General features: G+C 43.1%; 1 protein-coding gene across 1 annotated transcript; it reads left to right on the forward strand.

The window, feature by feature from the left end:
* Positions 1-7,487: 7,487 nt before the first annotated feature.
* Positions 7,488-15,899, forward strand: PPIF (peptidylprolyl isomerase F). Its single transcript, XM_039554172.1, has 6 exons — positions 7,488-7,790; positions 9,865-9,895; positions 10,667-10,755; positions 12,963-13,059; positions 13,805-13,880; positions 14,271-15,899. Exons 1-6 carry the CDS (start codon positions 7,602-7,604, stop codon positions 14,404-14,406), a joined length of 618 nt encoding a protein of 205 aa, XP_039410106.1. The 5' UTR covers positions 7,488-7,601; the 3' UTR covers positions 14,407-15,899.
* Positions 15,900-17,875: the final 1,976 nt, after the last annotated feature.

Consider the following 17,875-nt stretch of genomic DNA (forward strand, 5'->3'; position numbering starts at 1 on the left):
TTTCTCCCAGATGTCACCTGAGGCCCCCAGGGTAGGTAAGCTGTGTGTATACACTTGATGCTGGTGTCTCCTGTCCCATGCCCTGGCAGTGTGTTCTGTGTGTTGTGCACTCCGCATGTGCTTCCAGAGAGACACCTACACAAGTATCTGTCTGAGACTTCTTTGTTAAATCATGTGCTAATCAATTGTTGAACAACTTCAGAACAAGCTTATTTCCCTGCATTTCTTCTCTACTCTTCCTCATCAGTATGGATCTCTGAATCATATTATTTTGTTTGTGCACATTGTATTCTGTTGCCATGCACTTGGTCATGCTTTTTACAGGAGTAATACATGGAAAACAATTAGAAACATGGGAGGTGGACCCCTTGTCTCTTTTCTGTTTGGACAGTGGGGATGGGAGTCCTGTGCATAGAGCTGTTTGCTTTCATTTAAAGTAAGCTAGTTAACACATTAAACAGCTGTACAACTCTCACCTGATATTCTATATATAATTCATTAATTTCTTATCCTTTTCTGTTCCCTTTAAAGAATATATTTTTACATTTGTGTACCTAGTCTTATATTTGTATGTGTAGTTAACCAGAACTCACTTCCCTTTTATCTGCTTAAATTCCACATCTGTACCAATCTTCCTACATTGTGAACTTCCAGTCATGAACGACTACCTTTCTTTTTTACATTTTTAATTATTTCCAGTATGTCACCTTATTACAGTTTTCCACTTCATGTCACTGAAATCCTGCTGACTCTTAGGTAGGATATTGCTCCTGATGTCTGTCATTGCCTCAATGCACTCTTGATATTTTTTCTGTCTAAAAAGAGCACAAGATTTTTCTTGTATCAGACAGACTGCTGAAAGCTTCTGCTGAGATATCTTGTTTCCATCAGTCTGTAGAATTTTCCAGGGTAATGTAAAAGTGGCCCCCCAAGGAGCCTGATCAATGATGCAATTTTGTTTATAAAGCAACCAGGCAGCAATTAGGTCATGACTCCTGCAGGCGTTAGCAGGCAGTGTGGCACAGGTGGGCTGACAGGTTGGTTTGCCACATAGTTCATCCTCATTTCCAGAAGCTCCTTGCCTAGACCGTAATTGGTTTCCTACAATTTAAGTATAGCCTTCTGTTAAAATCCTTCTCTTCTAGATGAGATAAGGACTAGATGAGATAAGGCTCTTTCCCCTGTCTGCTGAATATTTCTGCTTGGTTTGTCCAGTATCTTCCCAAATACTGACTTCACCGTACTTCTTGAATAGATCCAGTTACACACAGCAAAGTTAATGCTAGTATTTACCACTCCTAAATACACTGGCTTCTCTGCACCTTTCTGGCTCTATTAGACATCCTAAGAAGTAGATTTAAGATTATCAATTATGGTTTTCTCCTAGGTCAGAGTTATGACCAGTTTAATTTTTAATTGAATTTTAAAGTTTAGACTTTCCAGTTTGTCCACAGCTGTTTCATGATGTTGGTGGTTTTAGATTTTGTTAAGAATTTTCTGGCACATTTAATTTGTCACCTTGGTCTTATATGAACACATAGATTATTGTGAACACAGAGACAGGTTGCTAATTTTAATAAATTTTGACTAGTTAAACACTAGAAAAAGACAAATATCATTTTTAGATATTTTAGTTTGCAAAAACAACTGAAATTCCCCACACTTACTTAATGAATGCTGGAGTTGAAGTCTTAGTGTGTTTTTAATGCATATTTAAATTTATTCAATTTTTTTAAATTTCAAAATTATAATCAGTGCTCCCTTTCCTTACTTCTGTGTTTCTCGGAATGTACGTTTTTAAGACAGGGAAAATCAGTGAATTTTACCTATTTAGCAGTCTGATGAGCTTCCTAGTTAGTGACTGGCTGTGACAGCCGGTTCATAAAGTTATTCAGAATACATTCCTTCACAAGAAGTCCTAGCAGTTTTCCTTTCCAAGTTATGAATGATGGTCCTTCTGGGAAGAAGCATGGCTTCCATATTGCCACTCTCAAACTGCTGGCAAAATGTGAAGTGGCACTGAGTCAGAGTCAAAAGCTAAGGAAAGCTAGACTGGCTCCTCTGAATGCTAAGAGAATTTCTTACCCTTAGCTTTGAAATGTTTCACCAAAGGCTTCATTATCTAGAGATGATGTTCTTTGACTGTAAATGTGACACATGTCAATTTGCATCTGACAACTTGAGAGCTCAGCTGGTGGCACATTGGGTGTGCAGGTGATGGTCACATGCAGTTATGTCATATAAGGACATCATAAGGTTCCACTCTAACTGATGTAGTACTGCTGTTACGTGCTAAAGGTAAGCAATCCTTTCTGTAGGGAAATGGCAAAAAAGCAGAGAGGAATCAGATTCTGTGTGGCGAGGTTGCTTCCAGCAGAGTTGTTCATTACACAATAACTGGTGGGATTTTTTTAGTCTTGTTACATCTGTAAAACTTTTAATTTCTAGATGATTCTTGTTCACACTGATGCTGTCTGACCATCTTTAGCTTCCAACTGTGAAGTTCCACAACTAAAAAATATGTCTCAAAACCATGATTGTTTTTAGAATTAGTTTAGAGCAGACAGGATAATTCATCTTGTACAAGGTACAAAAGCAGCTGTTACCTCAACAATATGCTATATATAATGTATATTATATCTATATTATGTATATAAATATAGGTATAGATCTGTATGTTTTATATATATATATGTATATATATATGAGATGTATATTTATAGATTTGCACTCAAGGAAAACCCAAGTCTTTACCAAGCAGCTGATTAAAGCTCTGGTCTCATCTTACTCATGCAAGATGAAGTATCATGACTAATCAATTGTAAAAGTATTTCTGATACTATTACCTTGTTACTCAAACCAGAGGTGGTAAATTAACTGAACTGATCCCTGTAAATTTCAAGTTGTGTTACAATTGAAAATGCTCTGGTTTTAAAGGTAGAAGGGCTCCTGTAACTCTTGTTGTATCTTAATATTGTTTTGTAAGTATGCAATGCCTCTCCCACCCACGGGCATATGAACGTCCTGAAGATTTGTGAGGCCACTGGGAGTAGTAGCTACATTTAGCTGGAACCTACAAACAGGCATTTTAAATGTCCTACGTGTTTTGCCAGGCTGTTGTGATCTATCTGTTGGCAGCTGTTTCAGTGTGTGGACAAACTTCTGGGAAGCTGCAGGAAGCTGCAGGGTGCCCTGGGCACTGCACAGAGGCGCTGTGACACATTAGCAGTGGGTTGCCATGCATTATGCAGGGAGATTGAGTAATGAATTCTGGGCAAGCAGTGTCACTCAGAAGTTCTGAAACAAAAATGCTAATCACAGCTGTAAAGAGCGTGAGTGGATGAGGTTTTTCTTGTATGACTATTTGTAGGTAATTAGTATGAAGTCATGTGGGGAAACTGCTCCTTTATGTACAGTGTGTGCTGGAGAGAATGTTCTCGTAGTGAGCTTAGTTACTACAAGTTCCTTAGAGGAAACCTCGAACAGGGGAAATATTTATTAGCATTTTTTCTTTTTATCCCTAAGTGTAGCTGTGTGGCCACTCTGTGCCCTTTGAGCTCTTGTATAGTTTAATTTCACACTGCAATCACTTAGTGTAATGGAAAGGTCTTTCACCATCTCCCCCACTCCAGTCCCCATTCATAAATAAATGCATATCACAGATACAGATCACAGAGCTCCTTTCCAGCTCTTCACTCATCTTCTAGCTTAGCCAAAACCCTGAAGAAAAAATTAGGCTGAGTCTTTTGAAGTGCAACACATCCAGGCTCTGCAGGTAGAGGGTGGGAATGCCCACTGCAAATTCCCGCTCTCCTCACTTAAAATCAAGCTGAGTACCTGTATGACTTCTCCTTATTCTAACAGTCCTGATTAGCAGAGTCTTTGAGATAACCATGTCCCATATGTGCAAGGGTTCTTATAATGAATCTCAAAATCAGTACCGTGGAAATTCCTTGTATCAGAGTATCAAGTGATGTTCCTGTGGAATGCACCTAATGGTAGATTGCTGCAGCCTATTATTTGAGTTTTTGTTTGCATGGTCCAAGCACACAGTCCCATGAAGAGCATATGAAAATGGGTCACAGACCATTTTGAGTTCCATATAGTTGCATTCTTGCAGTTGGTAGGTTGCAAAATGCGATCTTATCACATCTGCCAACAGCATCGATCCAAGATTAACAATTAACCTACATTCCTGTGTCACAAATGAGTAGGCATGCAGTTGGACAGCTAGAATTGGGAATGTATATTATCTTTTTACCAAGGCACTGTCTGTCTGCTGGGGTAACACCATTTCAAGACCCTTGAAATCAAAATTCCCAAATTTTAGGTCACCTTTCAAGCATTTATTCCTTCTTTTTATTTGGAAGAGCCACTTAACTGCCATTGTTGTTTCCTGGCTGTCTTGGCACAGAGGTGGTAATATTTAATCAGTTACTGAATAGTCTTTCTAAAGACTTTTAAGTTGTAAGTAATATATCAGCATGAAATTCTGTTACTGTATCATTCAAGGTTCTGTTTCCTGTGCAGAAATTTCTCTGCTGTACGTAAGAAGGGTCCTTTAGTAGGTGGTGTTTAAAATTGTCTATTTAGAAACTAATGTCAAAAGGGCCCTTGTTGTTTATCCATCTCTAACTTCTATATCATTTTGGGGGAAAGGAGAGGGGATGATGAAATCTGTAAGGGTGGGTACCCATATCTCTGATAGCTCTGCTGCAGCACCTCTCTTGACTTGTGTCTGCACCCGTTCTGCTGCCTATCTAGTCTAGTGTGGGTGCACTCATTTTCTAGCCAAATGTACTTATCTCCCTGCCCTATGTTGCAGAATTTCAACGATGAACATGTCTACAAATGGATGTGTTCAAAACTCCCTTAAAATCATTTCAGTTTGCTGATCTAGCTCTAAGCCTCATTTGGCAGTGATATAGTGGCCTTTGACAGTTTTTGGGGACCTTTTTCTGTCCTTCTTGGAAAGTGACCTCTGTAATTCACAAGATCCTAGTCAAGCTGTCTGCATGAGTTGTAATTCATCTGACTCTGCAGGAGTAGACCATAACAAGTGATTTAGTAGCTTTATTGCATAAACCTAGAGATAATAATTCAATCCATATCCTCAAATTAAAAAATCACTGCTATTTTGTCTTCTCACCAAGGCCTGAAAATGAGGAAAACTGCTTTGTTTGCTCTATCAAAGATGTCTGTGAACTCTTCTGAGCAAAATAGTTCAAAGCTGTTTCACCTGTGTTTCCTAAGTGTGAAACAAGATGGTATTTTCTTTTGCTCATCTTTTGTCTTGTTTATTAAGTAATAAATCCTTCAGGTCCAGAACTGTCCAGTGTTATAGGTATAAACAGAACATCTAATTTTTATTTGGGCTTCTAGTGGCTACTGCAAATAAACATTATTAAAAAGGAGTGTGAGGTTTTTTATGGGCACTAGAGAATGGGTTGATGATCAGATAAACAAAAGTCAAAATTTACCAGAAATGGACTTGAAGCTGAGAAGATGTGACAAGCTAGGTAGAATTGCTGATTTAGCTCTTATTAAAAAAAAAAAAAAAAAAAAAATCACCTTTAGATTATTGGTAAAGAAATAGAAAATACCAGCACAGCACAGTATGCACAAAGTAAGTCATTGCTCATCCTTATCTTGAATACTGTGCAAAGATCCCCTTATCCCAAAAATCCATAGAAGTGGAACAGCTCAGAGAAGAGTAATAAGGATGATCCAAAGACATGGAAAAGCTTTGTTATAAATAATAATTGAGTTGGCTGTGACTCTTCAGTCTTGAAATGAGAGGAAAAGAGCTGTAGGTCTTTATGACAAAGATAGATACCAAACAATTTGTCTCCTCCAGCACAAAAAGTAAGGCATACTAGATGAAGGCAGTTGGAGCAATATTCAAATAGATGCTTGATGCTCTGGGCAGCAGGCCAGTGGAAGGGCAGCTTCCAGTTCATTGCCAAGGAAGCTGCTGATTTAAGACCGGTCCAATGAGTGGGTAAGTACACGGGATGAACAACAAAAAAAGATTGCTACATACCATAGTCACATCCAGCTCAGGAAGTTCTCTGGAGCGAAAGCAGTAGGAGGTTGAAAGCACACTGGACTATAATACACCCCTCCCCTATTTTCACTCCTCCTTAGGCATTCCTTTGAGCCTTCAGGACAAGATGGACCTTTCCGCATAGCTTTCTATAGTTCTGTAGTTAATAAGCATGGTACCTGCTCTAGTCATCCCTACAGCATCAGCGGTTAAGGGTCTCTCCGGAGTGTGTGTTCATCCAGGATTTCTCAGCTGTTTGTAATTGCACATTATAATTCTGCCCTGATATTTGTGGTCATGGCAGTGCCTTGATTGCCAGCTTTCTGTTGATTCAGTGAATGTCTCTGATGAAGGCACTTTTAGCTGCTTGACACAACTTACGTGGGATCGAATGTTTACTATTCCTCACATAGGGGCTGTCTTTGTACGATTCTATTATACTGTATTACATGGTTACATTTCTGTAACCTTCATTAGAATAACTCTAATGTATAATACAAGAAATGTGAAAATAACTATTAGAATCATGCTTGATTTTCTTTTTTATTTTTAGGACATCTTATGGCATTAAGAATTTGAAAAGCTTTTGGAAGTACTTACATATGGAATCAGGATGGAAACTTGGAGATTTCAAAGTAATATCTAAATATGACTGACATATGTACTAAGAACTTTCATCTAAGTTGCTAAGTTAGGAAAACTTAAAATTATATGTGTTGTTATTTTCATATAAAACATGAACAATATTTCAGTATATTAAACCTGGCCTGCTGCTGCTCTCTTTCGTGATGCCTCGGGGAGGTTTGCGGCCCGGGCGGAGGTCAGGCTCTGGAGCGATGCCGGGGCACCGCGGCGCGGGGTGACTCAGGCACACCCGCCCCTTTCGAGACGCGTCAGCGCCGAAACTCCCGGGCTGCTGTCGGTGAGTGACGGGCAGCCCGTGACTCCCGTTTCCCGCTGATCCCAATTAATTATCTCGCACCTATGACGACTGCGCCTTCTTCCCCGCCAAGGTGCTCTCCGGAGGCGTTGTGTGGAATGATGAAATTTTAGAAACTTCCCGTCTTTGTTGGTCCCTGGGGTAAGGGGCCGTCAGGAAATGTGCAAAAAACCCTAAAAACCCCACAAGCAAACAGACAAGCGAGCCATTGAAAGCCCCTAACAATCGCTGTGTAATGGTGGGCGGGGAGGGGGCAGCACTGATGGCAGCCGGGGCGCGCACATCCCGCCCCGAGGGGAGTACGGGCCGCCCCTGGCGCCGGCCGCCGGCTCCCCGCACTCGACCCGCTTGGCCCCGCCCGGGCCCCGCTTTCAGCCCGCTCCGCCCCGCCCAGGCCCCGCCCGGGCCCCGCCTTCAGCCCGCTCGGCAGCCCCGGGGCGCCTCAGCCCGCGCCGGCCCGGCCGCCATCTCGCCCTGCGCTGCTGACGCCGCCGCCAGCGGGCGCTGCGGGCGCTGTGGCGGAGCCCTTAAAGGGCGCGGGCCGCGGTGGCGTGTCCCTGTGTCTGCCGGCGTGTGTCCGTGGCTGTCGCAGCGCCCGCCCTGCCCGCCCGCGGGATGCTGGCGCTGAGCGCCGCCCGCCGCTTGCTTCGCCCACCTGGGGACCTGCTGCCGCCGCTGGGGCTTGCCTGCATTCGGGCGGCCGGTGCCCGCAGCTGCAGCGGGGCTGGCGCCGGCTCGCCGAACCCGGTGGTGTACTTGGACGTGGGCGCCGACAGCCAGCCGCTGGGACGCATCGTGCTGGAGGTACGGGCGCGGGGGCTGCGGGCAGCTCGCCCGGCGTGGGGCCCAGGGGACGGTGCCCGCGGACCCGAGGGCGGCCTGGCCCCGGGCATGGCGGCCGGGGAGCGGGCAAGGTCAGGGCGGACGGGCGGGCAGCACCGGCTCCAGGGGCCCTGGCGAGGGCACACACACTCCGGTGCGAGCGGGAGAGCGGCCCGGGGAATGACGGGGCTCGCCCGCCTGCCGGAGCCGCTGTCCGGCCACCCTCGGGGGCGAGAGGGCGCTGGTACGGCCCCTTCAGGCGGGGCGGGCAGGGCTCGGACCGGGGCTGGAGCGGGCACAGCGCTTGCTGTGCCACGGGAGTGCCCGCCTGTGCCGGCGGCCGGTGCCTAAAGCCATCCCGCGGGACGGCCGGGGGGAGGGCAGGGTCCTGCTGTGGTTGGGAGCCTCGAAGGAAGGTCACTTGCGTAGTGTGTAAGCAGAAATACTGAAGGAGAATAAATTTACTGCTGTCGTGTACCGCTGCCTTGAGACGAGCGAGCGAGGTCCCAGCGGCACTGGGGTCCCTCGCCTTCCCGCCGGCGGCTGCTGCTCTTGGGGCAGCCGGCCCGTGGAGCCCTCCCACCGCGCCTCCGGCTTCATCCAGTGTTTTGCTGGGCGCTCGCTGTGTGATTGTTGGGTGTCAGTCCCGCTCCACGTGCGGCGAAGGGCACCTCTCTGCTCGGACGGGTAGCACGCTCAAGAGCCGGGTACCAGCTGGCTCCATCCTTTAAAATCCCGTCTCTGAAATACTCGGCCGTGTAAAGAAAGCCTGAACAGGAAAACTTCTGTAATCTCCACTCTTAAAAAGAAGGCGCTGTGAGCACCGTGTACCACGTTGTGTACATGTGTCCTTAGGGCCGGCATGTGCCTCATATAGATGCGCTGTGTATGGGAAAGAGTGAGGGCTGTGCTCCAGAACCACGCACTGGAGAGGTAATGAAGCTCTTAGGAATTCTGCCTGCTGAGGGAAGTCAGTGTGACCTGCTGCCTCCAGCACCCACTTTGGGTCTGTATTTGTAGAATTTGGTTTTTTAAATGTAGTTCATAAGAGTTCTTTCTAAAAGAGGCTCCTTTGATACTAGAGCCCAGTATATTTTTATTCATTGAAAGTGTCAGCATATTAATCAATTGGACTCTTCCAGCTCTTGTGCTCTCAGGAGGTAGCATTTCAGGGAGTCATAGGTAAAAGTATTACTGTGCAAGTTCCTTATTAATTAATGAAAAATCTGAATGGTGTTATTAAAAAAAAATAGCATTAATGTTGCTGGATTTCTTGTGGTAGCATTTAATTTCTGTGCTACAGTTTTTTAGTGTGCCCAGTTTATAGAAAATCTGAGTGCGTTGCAGCATTGCCTTGAATATTTGGCTAGGCTGTGGTGATATTCAGCTGCAAGTTATAGCCATCTGAGGAGAGTAGCCTAGGGAATGGACATTAAATTCTTGCTGCAGCCATGCTGTTTCTAGGTGTCTGCTCCTGGCCACTGTCAGGATGTCCAACTAGGTAAAACTTTGGTCTGGCTGGTATGGCCGCTTTTGTGGCCCTTTTAAGATTAGTAGAAGGATGCACATTAATCAAAATCAGAAGTTTTCACTGGTTGCAAATGTGTGTGTAACATCACAGTTGATGTTGATATACAATTTCTGTTCTCCTTTTTCCTTTGCCTTTTCTGTTGTTTTCAACAGCTGGTTCTGTGCAGGGGGCAAGGGAAGACTGGTCTCTCTAGTTGTATCCAAACTCACTTTGATCCTTGGGGTCCATAGTGAAGATTCTTCTTAGTTACTGCTCAGTTATGTGTTGATCAATGAAATCATTAGACACTGCTCAAGCCACTCTTTGTTAACTGGCTAAAAGTTGCATTGAGGGGATGTTTTTAATTGTGGGCCAAATGCTTGGAAAGTTTTGAGGTATTCTTGGAATTTTGGATGGTTTGTGATTTCAGATAACTTACCACTTTGGGAGGAGGGTGCAGTTGTACCAGTTTCCCATGTAAATGTTTTTCTATGTACGTATGAAAATGCTGACTTATGAATTTGTTGGTTTATTTTTCTTTAACAGCTGAAAGCTGACGTGGTCCCAAAGACAGCAGGTAAGGCAGCATCTTCAGAATTTTGTACATAAATATTTAAGTTTTAGATTGTGATTTGCAGAAATAAGAATGTTTTTTACCCTTTGCAACTACTTTTTCATGTTCCATTCCCCTTTTGTTATATGAAGAAACATGACAGGAAGTGCTAGTGAGGAGATGGAATTTGTTATTTTTCCAAATAACAAATTTTCATTTTGCAATTTGCGTTAGTTTCATTTTGCGATTTGCACTAAGATAGTACAGTTCATATATTGGGTTAACAGTGGTGAATAAATATGTTTAAAACCACACTAGCTAGCATTAAAATCAAACCCCTGAGCAAATGGGGAAGGACAAATCAAAGGGGCAGTCTTTAATCTTAGAGTTTCCAAAGAGCATATGGGGTTTTATTTTACTGGTCGCCGGCTGATTAGTGCATTCATTTTAGAAAGTTCTTGTGGTTTATCTTTTGTTTCCTTCCTCCTCTGCATGTTTAGTGGTTCTGAAAAAACCTTGTACTTTTTAGTTCCTAGTAGACAAATATCCTTAAAAAAAAAAAAGACATCATCCTCACAAGTGCTATAAAGAACAGAGGCAAAAAAGTCAGAAAATGAAACCTGTGACTGCAGGCAAAGGTGGGAGAATATGGAAGTAACTAATAGATTGATAATACTTTAAAGATACAATAATGTTTTTGAAGTGTATAATCTTGCAACATGGTTAATCTAGTTGTGTTTGATCGTATTGCCACATATGATACGGAATATAATACTTTATGCTTTGTTTCCACAGAAAACTTTAGAGCTCTTTGTACTGGTGAAAAAGGATTTGGGTATAAAGGATCCACTTTTCACAGAGTGATTCCTTCATTTATGTGCCAGGTAATGGGGTTTTTTTTTTAAATTTTATTATTAAATCTATTTTTAAATTATTTACATGTTTTTAAAAACAGATTAGTAGTAACATTTGAAATGGCTCCACTCTAACCTTTGATAAGGACACAACGAAGTGACAGCATGACTTGTATTTCTGATCCTTTTGCAATGGCTGTTGCTTAGCTCATCTTTTGTACAAATAAACATAAGTTATGTGTAGGTGGTCAAAACAAGCCTGGCTGAAGGCTTTCTGCTGTAGTACAGCAGTGTACTTTAGTGTGGGACATAGCTGACAAAATGACACTTGCTTGGGAGAAGCAGTTGTGGGTAGAATGACAATCAGCTTACTGTTCTAAGTGAGCTAAGCAAACAACGTGTCCATTCCTTATTCCTAGTAGAATAATCTGCTCACAATAGACAATGTGTTTTAATTTTTTTTTTAAACGCTTCCCTAATATGGGGGGGACGAGGAAACCAAAAGGGTTGGTTGGGGTTGATTTTTGGGATGACGCACCTGAGATGGATTTTGTTTTGGTGTAAAGAATGAATCTTTTGAAATTCTGGGTAAGAATCCATGCATATTAACATGTTTTTTTCTTAAACAGCAGCATTTAAAATAACAACAATAAACCTTTTTGAAAGCCTCTTTTTCTGCTGTGCTTGGCAGATGAGCAGGGTGCAGCTGCTGTAGTGCACTGGATTCCTGGTGGTCCTCTCTTACCTTAAAAAAGGCTTCATTTAAACAGCATTGCATTGTTGAATGGCTTTGTAAAAAAATCTGAAAAAATTTTAAGAAAGTTCGAAGGTTATAAGTAAGCATGCTTTATTTATTAATGATGACTGTGATGGTCTCCCATCCTCAATTATTTTTTTAAGCAAAAAACATCTGTTGGAACAAGAGGCCCTAGTTGTATGACCTGTGTCTAAGGAGGAAAAGAGGACAGGTGTGCTGTAAAGGACCTATTTTCATGCCTTTTAAATGCAAGCTAAGGTTTTGTGATACTGACTGGAGGGATAGAGTTTAGAAGTCTTTTCTGGGATCAGAAATACATAAATATAAAAAAATAGAAATCCTACTTTGAATGCTGTCATGAATTTGTGATGTTCCGTGTAAGTTTGTTCTCCTTGCCCTCCCTGCTTTGTCCCCTCAAATGGACTGGAAAGCAAGGTACTAGATGGTTGACTCTGTGGTATGGTGAGATAATGAATTGATGTTTAGGAATTACTTGGAGGTCATTCCTGAAGTGGAAGTACTGTCATAAGTTTCAGCAATTTTCAAGTGAGAGAAAACACCAGTGGCTTCTGCACTTGCTGGATGGAGTGATTCAGGCCGTTGGTATGGCCTAATTGAAGGCCATCATATCCGGGACTTCGCAATTCCATGTCTCCACATGGCATGCAGCATGTAGAGCATAGTTCTGGGGCTGCGTAGGAGTAGCTGTGACACCACCTGTAGCAGATTACTCAGGGTGAAGAGGGGAAGCTGAAGGTCACATGCACGTAGGAAGGTGATACTGCATGTGACCTTCATACCTGTTGGGTGTGAGTTCTCTCCGGCTCGGGTGGTGTCACTCCTGCAGAGGAGATGGCAGGTGGCTGGAAGCAGTGGTTAGGAGCCAGCTTCACGAGTCACCGTGGCTGCATTTTTTGTTTGAACCATTTTTTTGTGTTTAACCTGAGACAGGTGGTCACATCTCTTCTGGCAGGCAGTATGTAATCACCTAACATAAGCTTAACATAGCTCTGGTGTAACAAGCAACAAAACCTAGAAATAGCAAAGGGTGTTAATGGGGATCCTGACAGGGTTTATACTTGTTGGAAGAAAGGAGGGGGGAAAAAAGAGTTGAGGGGTCTTGCCTATGGTAATGAACTTAGGTGATTTCATTTTGAGGCCTTTGAGGTGTTTCTTAAAATGTCTGCTATTTGTTGTATCACATTTGGGAGAAATGCTGGTAACACAGAGAGGTATTTGTTGTAGTTATGGATGACAGAGTATCAGCAATATCTGGAGCAGAAATTTACTTTTAGCCTGACTGTACCTTCATCTAGTTATATGGTTTTAAATTGAGTGGCCATGCTATCCTTAACCTGAAGAAAATTTGTTGATGTTGTCACTTTTAAATTAGGGCAAGTGTGTATATTTGCAATAGCATCACTTCTGATATGAAATAGTCCATGTGTGCTAGTAGAGTTAATACCCATTTCTGTTTCAGGGTGGTGACTTTACAAATCATAATGGAACTGGTGGAAAATCCATTTATGGCAGTAGATTTCCAGATGAAAATTTCATACTTAAGCACGTAGGACCTGGTAAATAAACATGTTCTTTTAACCTTCTGATGACTGTAACCTATAATGAAGCATTGTTTATGAAGATGTGTTTTAAAAAAAAAATACGGTTTTTTAGGTTTGCGGGTCTCTTGGTAATGACGGAAGTATCAAAGAAATTTAACAATGTGTTGTCCCTGGCATGTGTTTATTTGTGTGGACTCCTTTGCAAATATATGTCAGCCTGTAAGGGGCTTAAAAATTCTCCAAAGGTGAAATTACTGCTTTTATTTTCCTCTTTTGTAAGTCATAGACTTCAATTCTTACTTAGATGATTACTGCTGAAGTAAAATAAAGTGATCTGGGGTTTCTTATTTACTAGGTAACACAGGTATGTCCTTTTAAGCTCAGATTAAAGCCAGAAAAAGCAAAGGCCAGGCCATACAGAAGAATATTGGAATGAATTCTATAGTGTCTCTGTTTTTGCATTGTTACTTTCTCATCCCAGGAGACTGCTGCTGTTGAGCCGCAGGAGAGGTTTGCTGGTGTTAATTGTTTTCAGGGTGTGTACAGATAATTACATTACTAACACTGTTGCCATGGAACCAATGGAGGCTGGGCAGGAGGGAATAGTCACAGGCAAGAAGTTGCCATTAGAAATTATTTGGAGATACTGTGAGATCATCACATCTTCTGTCTGTTGATCTTCAGTCTAAATGTGCAGAGAAAAATTGTCTTCTCTGCATACTTGTTACACCAATCTAACGAGCAGCTGCTGCTTTTCCAGGTGTTCTTTCAATGGCCAATGCAGGACCCAACACAAACGGATCCCAGTTCTTCATTTGCACTGCAAAAACTGACTGGTAGGTTCTCAGCCCTGCAGATTAACTTCATCAATTGATGCCTGAATTTGAAGGGTTTGGGGTTTTCTTAGGGTTTTTTGTGTTGCTTGTGGGTTGATAGGGGTTTTTTTTTGGTTGGTTGGTTGTTTCTTTGTTTTTATGTTATTTCCAAATTACTTGATTCCAATGGAAAATAAATTGGTTTTGCTACTTGAGGAAGGGCTGTAACAGCAACAAGGCTGCTATCCCTCAGAATGTTTTTAAGGTCCAGGGCTAGAAGTATTTCATGTCACTTGAAGAGCAATTGTGCCTTTGCTGTAGAGTTGGTCAGCAGGTGAGAGCTATGAAGATTTGCTAACACTGTCTTTATGTTGTTTTAAGTAAAACTGCCTTTGTGTATTTGCTTTACAGGCTAGATGGAAAGCATGTTGTTTTTGGGCACGTAAAGGAAGGAATGGATGTTGTGAAAAAAATCGAGAGCTTTGGTTCCAAGAGTGGAAAGCCCTCCAAAAAGATTGTCATTACTGACTGCGGCCAGCTGTCCTGACCTTTTGCCCTACCTTTCTTGACAACTTTGATGCTGTGAAAAATGAATCATAAAAACACCCAAACATTTCTTATCCCACGAGTAGCACCTATGGAACCATGTTTTTTATTTAACTTGGTCCAACTTTTATACTTTTATTGAATAGTATTGATTAAAACCATAAAATAATAGCTGAAGCATGTTGTAACTGCACTACCACGGTAGTCACACTGGTTTGGTAGAGTCCCCTTGTATTTTGCAAGAAGTGCTAAGGTCACCCAGGGCGTATCTGACTGCAGTGTTGATATTGTCCTTAGTATTTGGATGTTTCAGGTGTTAGAAGGGGTGCTGGAGTTGACAGCATGGGTTCTGCAGCTGGGGGTTAGGTATAAACTGAGAAATGTTGTGTTGCCTTTGGTACTAATAAATGCTTATTCTGTTGTTTGTCTCATCACTGAAGCAGTACTACTGACCAGTGCTCTCAAGGCTGTCTGCAACAACACTGGCATTTTCTTCGTGTCTCAGGTTAAAGTCTATCCAATAGATTTAATGAGCAACTGGGTTTTTTAAAAATTAGTTCTGGTTTAATCTTTTTTCTGCTACATCTTTTTTCTATGTCAGACTGCTTTATAAAAATGTACCTTACCTGCTTCAGTGGAGCAATTTGACTTTTGGGTTAAGTAAGTTGCTTTAGGTTGAGTTAGGCTACTACTGAAGCTCTACCTGGCAATAAGACCCCAGCTCAATCGAGCCAAAGCATCTCAGGACTTTTTTATTACGGAACTGTGAACCTGAAGCGTGCTTCTGCTCTGGGTTCTGGTTCTGTGAGGAATACAGCTCAGCTCTCAATATATGGCCTATTTTTGCACTTTGAGAATGTAATCAGTAATAGTGAGCTTGCTTGAGTGAGAAATACATTTGATTGCCTTTTTGTCATGTTGATCCTGTGAAGTCAGCCCACCTTGGGTATTAGCTTATGATTTCTTCTTATGCATCATCATTGTAAGTTAGAATTGGTCACCACAGAATCACATAGCCTAACCAGCACAGCAAAACTCTTATTGTTGGGGTTTGTGCATGAGAAGGAAAGAATTCAGGTGATCAGCTGAAGACATTTCATTTGTATGAAGCAGTATGTATGTTCTATGTGGCATGCTTGAGCAGCAACAAATGTTGGAACCTCACACCATCACCTTTGGAATCACTAAGGCTGTAAAGTATCAATGATTGTAGGAAAAAGCACATGATTGTTTTGTACAATAATCTTGTTACCGAAGAGAAAAAATACGATGGCTTTCTTCAAATGTGAATTTATTTTCATTGCAGGATGATAATATGTGGGTTTAAAACTATTTTGTACTGGATTTTTTTACGCTGAGGGCTGCACTCATGTGCAAGGTAATATTTGGGATGTAATTTTGCAAAAAAATGGAATTGAAAAGCTTTTTGTTCTTTCCACTGTAGCTGTTTCATCTTTGTACTTTTTAAATGTTAAACTTCGTTGGTTTGGCTTATTTCAGTTGGATACAATAATGATTTTTTGTGCATTCTCTTAATTTGTATGTGAAAATTAATTAAATACACTTACACCACAAAAAAAACCATAGTCTGTTCCTTTTTTGAAAGCAAGAATATGAGAAGCTGAAACGTCTTGGACATACCTGGGCTGCTCTATGCTGTCAACTTTGTGGTAGGTCTGATCTGCTGGTATTGAGAAGCCCTGCTGTCATTCAGGTACAGCCAGCAAGGGAGGGGTTGATCATGCATTGCTTTGCCTCTCACTGCTGAGCTTAAGTATCTGTCCTACCTGGTCACAGCGTTCAGTGTCCCCCTCCATCCCTATCTGTCCCTTTCTGGGCTGGTCACAGCACTCGGTGTCCCGCCCAGTCCCTGTCCAGCCCGCTGACAGCACTTGGTGTCCCTGTCCAGCCCAGTCAGAGCGCTCGGTGTCCTGCTCTGTCCATGTCCGGCCCGGTGACAGCACTCGGTGTCCCTGTCCAGCCCGGTCAGAGCACCCGGTGACAGCGCTCGGTGTCCCGCTCGGTCCCTGTCTGTCCCGGTCCGGCCCGGTGACAGCGCTCGGTGTCCCGCTCGGTCCCTGTCTGTCCCGGTCAGAGCACCCGGTGACAGCGCTCGGTGTCCCGCTCGGTCCCTGTCTGTCCCGGTCCGGCCCGGTGACAGCGCTCGGTGTCCGGGCCCCGCTGCCCGCCAGGTGGCGCCAGGTGCCCGCGGCAGTGGCCGGCCCGCGCCGCCCCTCAGCGCCGGCCCGAGGGCCGCGGGTTCGAGCGCGGGGTCAGCGGGCGAGTGCCTGCAGCCTCCGTGCGCTGCTCGGGGTGCGCTGAGCTGCCTTCCCGCCCCCCCGAGGCCCCCAGCGCTGCCGCTGTGTGTGTTGCACCCCTCTGTCCCTGAGGGGCTGCTGCGGCTCCTGCGGGATGAGACAAATCAGTAAAGTAGTGCCTTTCCCAACCGCAGCTGTACATCGCCATGAGCAGTGGCGTACGGAGGTGTGATGGAAGATGTTAAAGCTGAATATATCGTCCAGAACAGTTTTTTTGGAAACTAGTGTTTAGAAAGCCTGCATAACTCTAATAGGTGACTGAAGAAAAAGGTCCTTACTGTGGAGCTGTGGCTCTGAGAAAAGCTGAGGATGGCAGGTGTGCTACTGCCATTTTCCACCTGGGTGTTTAGAATAAAAGTTTGTACACTGGCAGAGAGGTTGGCGCATCCCGACTGCCTCTGGAATGAGGCTGGGGCACTCCAGGAAAAGAGCCTGCCGCGAGCTTCACGTGGCTACCACTGATGTGCTTCCAGATGCAACACAAATAAAAAAGCACACCCTTAGGTAAAGTGCAAGTATATATACACAGAAAAATTGAGTTTATATTTCAAAGTTGTTTCAACAAACTCAAAAATGTTTTTGTTTAGTCTCATGTTTTAATTATTTGTTCCAGACTTTCTGCTTACATAAATTGCTTTCTTTGGTGCTAGACTGAGGCTATGTCTCTTTGTTTATAAAGTTAAAATGCTTTGAAGTCAAGACATTTGAGGTACAAAGTGTTGTTCTCTTTTGTAATGCTGTATACTCTGCTGGTAGTAATATATCAACAATCAGAGCCTCAAAGAAGTGAATTACTGAGAGTACAAATCATTTTACGTGACATTTCAAGGCCAATCTGCATGTCCTGCTGCTAGCTGAGAAATTGTAGTTGGACAGGCACACTCTACCCATTTTAGAAGTAACCAGGCTAAAAAGACAGTGACCTTCAAGCAAAAAACTTTCAGATCTTGAACTGCAAATTTCTTAATTGGGTCTGACTCTGTTTTAAGACGTTGTATGGACCAGCTGATCACAGGTGAATTTTTGCCTTGGATTTTCACAGCCCAAAACATCAATTTGTTGCACTATTGAACTGAAAATTGAACCTTGGCAACAATTACCCTGAGCCTTGGCATTCCTTCTCCAGTACCAGCTCTGATTTTTCCAGTACAG

The sequence above is a fragment of the Corvus cornix genome, chromosome 6 (genome assembly GCF_000738735.6).
Source record: "Corvus cornix cornix isolate S_Up_H32 chromosome 6, ASM73873v5, whole genome shotgun sequence".
Lineage (NCBI taxonomy): Eukaryota > Metazoa > Chordata > Aves > Passeriformes > Corvidae > Corvus > Corvus cornix.

Coding starts and splice junctions, on each gene's coding strand:
- PPIF (XM_039554172.1), top strand. CDS start 7,602: ATGCTGGCGCTGAGCGCCGCCCGCCGCTTGCTTCGCCCACCTGGGGAC. Junction 9,896..10,666: donor CGTGGTCCCAAAGACAGCAG/GTAAGGCAGCAT, acceptor TTGTTTCCACAG/AAAACTTTAGAGCTCTTTGT. Junction 10,756..12,962: donor TTCCTTCATTTATGTGCCAG/GTAATGGGGTTT, acceptor TTTCTGTTTCAG/GGTGGTGACTTTACAAATCA.